At 40.4% G+C, this 6000-nt stretch overlaps 1 protein-coding gene across 2 annotated transcripts in view; it reads left to right on the top strand.

The window, feature by feature from the left end:
* vegfc (vascular endothelial growth factor c) overlaps positions 1-6000 on the top strand; it is a 57804-nt gene that overhangs the window by 28582 nt on the left and 23222 nt on the right. For both annotated transcript variants that reach the window (XM_060873213.1, XM_060873212.1), the window contains exon 4: positions 2132-2271. In XM_060873213.1, coding sequence (XP_060729196.1) covers positions 2132-2271 — 140 coding nt within the window. The remainder of the gene's footprint in view (positions 1-2131; positions 2272-6000) is intronic.

Here is a 6000-nt window from a genome sequence, read left to right as displayed (position 1 = left end):
TGTCCATGTAAACAGTTAACAGTTATGTCCATGTAAACAGTTATGTCCATGTAAACAGTTATGTCCATGTAAACAGTAAACAGTTATGTCCATGTAAACAGTTATGTCCATGTAAACAGTTAACAGTTATGTCCATGTAAACAGTAAACAGTTATGTCCATGTAAACAATAAACAGTTATGTCCATGTAAACAGTTAACAGTTATGTCCATGTAAACAGTAAACAGTTATGTCCATGTAAACAGTAAACAGTTATGTCCATGTAAACAGTTATGTCCATGTAAACAGTAAACAGTTATGTTCATGTAAACAGTTATGTCCATGTAAACAGTTATGTCCATGTAAACAGTTAACAGTTATGTCCATGTAAACAGTTAACAGTTATGTCCATGTAAACAGTAAACAGTTATGTCCATGTAAACAGTTATGTCCATGTAAACAGTTATGTCCATGTAAACAGTAAACAGTCATGTCCATGTAAACAGTTATGTCCATGTAAACAGTTAACAGTTATGTCCATGTAAACAGTAAACAGTTATGTCCATGTAAACAGTTAACAGTTATGTCCATGTAAACAGTTATGTCCATGTAAACAGTTATGTCCATGTAAACAGTTAACAGTTATTTCCATGTAAACAGTTATGTCCATGTAAACAGTAAACAGTTATGTCCATGTAAACAGTTATGTCCATGTAAACAGTAAACAGTTATGTCCATGTAAACAGTAAACAGTTATGTCCATGTAAACAGTTATGTCCATGTAAACAGTTATGTCCATGTAAACAGTAAACAGTTATGTCCATGTAAACAGTTATGTCCATGTAAACAGTAAACAGTTATGTCCATGTAAACAGTAAACAGTTATGTCCATGTAAACAGTAAACAGTTATGTCCATGTAAACAGTTAACAGTTATTTCCATGTAAACAGTTATGTCCATGTAAACAGTAAACAGTTATGTCCATGTAAACAGTTATGTCCATGTAAACAGTAAACAGTTATGTCCATGTAAACAGTAAACAGTTATGTCCATGTAAACAGTTATGTCCATGTAAACAGTTATGTCCATGTAAACAGTAAACAGTTATGTCCATGTAAACAGTTATGTCCATGTAAACAGTAAACAGTTATGTCCATGTAAACAGTAAACAGTTATGTCCATGTAAACAGTAAACAGTTATGTCCATGTAAACAGTAAACAGTTATGTCCATGTAAACAGTAAACAGTTATGTCCATGTAAACAGTTATGTCCATGTAAACAGTTATGTCCATGTAAACAGTAAACAGTTATGTCCATGTAAACAGTTATGTCCATGTAAACAGTAAACAGTTATGTCCATGTAAACAGTAAACAGTTATGTCCATGTAAACAGTTAACAGTTATGTCCATGTAAACAGTTAACAGTTATGTCCATGGTTGCAAACTCCTGTCAGCTGTTTAGGAGTCTGATGGCAGAGGGGAAGAAAGAGTTCTTCAGTCTTGAGGTCCTGCATTTCACACTTCTGTACCTCCGTCCTGAGGGTAGAAGTGTGAACAGTCCGTGCTGGGGGTGGGAGGGGTCTTTGAGGATGGAAGCAGCTCTCCTGTGGACTCTGTGGTGGTAGATGCTCTGCAGAGAGGGCAGTTGAGTCCTGATGATCTTCTGCACAGTGTTTGAGTCTGATCTAAGGGACAAACACAAACGTGTAAAACACACTGAAAGAACAACAGAGTCCTGATTTCTTTTAGATCAGACTCACAGACACAACATCAGACACTTCTTTATACTGATCAAAAACATCACGTATGTCCAATTCTATTACACTGGTGGCATGGAACATAGGTGTACTGGTTAAAAGGGTTAAATACTACCTGGTACACTCTTAAGGGTCTAAATCAGGTCATTGACTATGAATTAGAAATAAAATGAAATAAAAGAGCGATACCTAAAAAGCAGTGTATTTATTTATTTTTTTAGATAAAGTGCTTTATTTCTCTATCACCGGATCAAACTTACATTCCTCATTCGTCCTTTATTATTCTGTGCTTTAATCATTTACCTTCTTCTGATTTTTCTTTCTTGATATTCTAACATTTATAAATCTAACTCATCGTCTGCATTTATTTATTTTTTTTGGTGTCATTTCTGCAGCTGTTTGAGATCACAGTCCCCGTGAAGCAGCCGCCCAAACCGGTCACCATCAGCTTCGCCAATCACACCTCATGCAGCTGTTTGTCCAAGCTGGACGTATACAGACAGAAACACTCCATCATCCGGCGAGCGCTGCCAGAGTGAGTTTCCTCTCTATTATCCTGCTCTTATTCTCATGCACTCTGCACACTCTGCACCGCCGTAACCCAAGACCTGACTGTAATAAATCAGACCACGCTCTATAAATGGTGTGTTAGCCTTGGAACGTCGTCAACGTGTCCTTTTTTTAGATCGAGCTAAAATTGTTTACTGACATTAAAATTAATTACTGAACATGCTCGGATAATTATAAGCATCTCAGAGTGTTGAGCACAGAGGATGATGAATGTGGCTACTGCTCGAGGGACGTTTACAGAAGATCAGATCTCCAGCTGAGCACATTTGCTCCACACTCCTGAAGTGTGCTTTGGCTCTTCGGGCTCTCAGCGGAGTCCTTCTCAGATAGATGTGTGTATTTTGGATGGCAAGGTGCTCAGTGGCGCACGGTAGCACAACACAATAGACTTTTAACTTGGCCAGTCATTTCTGTAGCCTCACACAAGGCTTTCTGAAAGGAACTTCCAGTCAGGCTTATAATGAAGTTACCATACAGATACGGATACTTAAAGGGACGGTTTGGGAACAATAAAATGTCTTGCTTTTTAAGGGTTCCTGAGGGTGCCTTCATGTCTTTTAGTCCTTTCTTACAGTTTGAACCAGAGTTAATGCTGCAGATCATTAAATAAACCAAAAGGGGAAAAAAACATGCGCTGATGGACTGTAAACATAATCATTGTTTTTTTTTTCATTTATCCGTTGGAAATAAGGCAAGAAAAAAGAGACAAACCCAAAAATCACCTGACCACACAGCCAACACTCAGCAAAGCATGTAATAATTACATACTGAGGTGTTCTTGAGCAAGGCACCGAACCCCCCCCAACTGCTCCCCGGGCGCTGCAGCATAAATGGATGCCCACTGCTCCGGGTGTGTGTTCACGGTGTGTGTGTTCACTGCTGTGTGTGTGTGTGTGTGTGTGTGTGTGTGTGTGTGTGCACTTTGGATGGGTTAAATGCAGAGAACAAATTCTGAGTATGAGTCACCGTACTTAGCTGTATGTCACGTCACTAGTTAGTATGTCACATCACTAGTTAGTACGCCACGTCACTAGTTAGGATGCCACATCACTAGTTAGTATGCCACGTCACTAGTTAGTATGTCACGTCACTAGTTAGTATGCCACGTCACTAGTTAGTATGTCACGTCACTAGTTAGTATGCCACGTCACTAGTTAGTATGTCACGTCACTAGTTAGTATGTCACGTCACTAGTTAGTATGCCACGTCACTAGTTAGTATGCCACGTCACTAGTTAGTATGTCACGTCACTAGTTAGTATGTCACATCACTAGTTAGTATGTCACGTGACTAGTTAGTATGCCACGTCACTAGTTAGTATGCCACGTCACTAGTTAGTATGCCACGTCACTAGTTAGTATGCCACGTCACTAGTTAGTATGTCACTTCACAAGTTAGTATGCCACGTCACTAGTTAGTATGTCACGTCACTAGTTAGTATGCCACGTCACTAGTTAGTATGCCACGTCACTAGTTAGTATGCCACGTCACTAGTTAGTATGCCACGTCACTAGTTAGTATGCCACGTCACTAGTTAGTATGTCACTTCACAAGTTAGTATGCCACGTCACTAGTTAGTATGTCACGTCACTAGTTAGTTTGCCACGTCACTAGTTAGTATGCCACGTCACTAGTTAGTATGTCACATCACTAGTTAGTATGTCACGTCACAAGTTAGTATGCCACATCACTAGTTAGTATGCCACGTCACTAGTTAGTATGCCACGTCACTAGTTAGTATGCCACGTCACTAGTTAGTATGCCACGTCACTAGTTAGTATGTCACTTCACAAGGTAGTATGCCACATCACTAGTTAGTATGCCACATCACTAGTTAGTATGTCACGTCACTAGTTAGGATGCCACGTCACTAGTTAGTATGTCACGTCACTAGTTAGGATGCCACGTCACTAGTTAGTATGTCACGTTACTAGTTAGTATGCCACATCACTAGTTAGTATGCCACATCACTAGTTAGTATGCCACGTCACTAGTTAGTATGTCACGTCACTAGTTAGGATGCCATGTCACTAGTTAGTATGTCACGTTACTAGTTAGTATGCCACGTCACTAGTTAGTATGCCACGTCACTAGTTAGTATGTCAAGTCATAAAAAAATAGTTTAATACATTTTGTGTGCGACATCCTGAGTTTAATTTCTCATTTATTTCTCACAGTACTACAGCTCTCTCCTTTGGCTCATTCTATTTCGTGGCTCAGTTTAATGGCACAATCCAATTAAAAGTCCTAAACCCTGGACATCAGACATGATTTGGCTTTTCAGCCACATCTGTAGACATAGTGCAAGTCCTTTATTTTAAAGGGTCTGGGATCAGGGACTATTACGGATTTTGGACTCGCCGTTGCCTTTCTGATCCGATCAGTTGGAACCCATGAGTAATCATGATGTAAATCTTAATTGTGAAAGGTTCCAGCCTTAATCCATAGTGCATATTATATACTCTGTAAAATGTTGTCTTAAAGGAATAAGATATGAAACACATGATCAGTGTTACTCGGTCAAGCTCGGGTCACTTCCTGAACGCTTTACCATGACCCTGTTTGGCAAGACATACGTACTGAACGAGATACTTTGCATTGTTATTCATGGAAAATTATAAAGCAGGCTTTCGCATCACTTACCCATGGAGGACATTGAAGGTGACACCTGCCAGCTTGGTATTTTAACTACGGAGCATAAGCGCAAGTTCCCACCCCGGACATACTTGAGAACTACAGTGGATTTAAATATTATACAAACACACTTATATGAGCAAGTCATTTAGCTCATGGCATTAATGCACATTGAGTTTAAATGGAACTGAAGCTACTTAACCTGTAATGTTCATATAACGTCTACCACAGATCAGGAAAGTGATTTTTATTGGTACTGTACATGGATCTAGCTAGGAAATTCAATCACTCACTCATTTTCTAGAGCTTATCTGAACTACCTCGGGTCACGGGGAGCCTGTGCCTATCTCAGGTGTCATCGGGCATCAAGGCAGGATACACCCTGGACGGAGTGCCAACCCATCGCAGGGCACACACACACTCTCATTCACTCACGCACTCACACACTACGGACAATTTTCCAGAGATGCCAATCAACCTACCATGCATGTCTTTGGACCGGGGGAGGAAACTGGAGTACCCGGAGGAAACCCCCGAGGCACGGGGAGAACATGCAAACTTCACACACACAAGGTGGAGGCGGGAATCGAACCCCCAACCCTGGAGGTATGAGGCGAACGTGCTAACCACTAAGCCACCCTGCCCCCCATCTAGGAAATTATTATGTATTAATATTATATGTTTATAATTAGCTGTTATCTGAGTTCCTGTTCAAATTGGCATCTTGGGATTTATCCATTCCTTTAATCTTTACCTGAAGACATTGATGCGATGCAGCGGTGCTTTAGTCCTCGAATCTGTCCAGCTCTGTTTCTTTTCCGTGTGTAGACTGTACAGCATCTGAGGAAGAACTAGCATGTGTTTTGTATCTCCACTCTCTAAAGCATTGCTCCTCACAGTTCTCTTGCTTTATTAAGCGATTAGGCAAGTGTTTATCATCTGCTGACTTTTTCGAGTACAACGCATTAGCTTCGTAGCCTGTGCGTGACACGCAGGAGAAATGCCTCTCCGTGCTATCGTGTGGATGTAAAAACCTCTGCGCCTTCTCAGTTAGCCAAGC

Source organism: Tachysurus vachellii, chromosome 6 (genome assembly GCF_030014155.1).
Source record: "Tachysurus vachellii isolate PV-2020 chromosome 6, HZAU_Pvac_v1, whole genome shotgun sequence".
In the NCBI taxonomy this organism is placed as follows: domain Eukaryota; kingdom Metazoa; phylum Chordata; class Actinopteri; order Siluriformes; family Bagridae; genus Tachysurus; species Tachysurus vachellii.
Note: the sequence above shows the minus strand (reverse complement) of the source record. Positions and strands in the feature narration are given on the sequence as shown.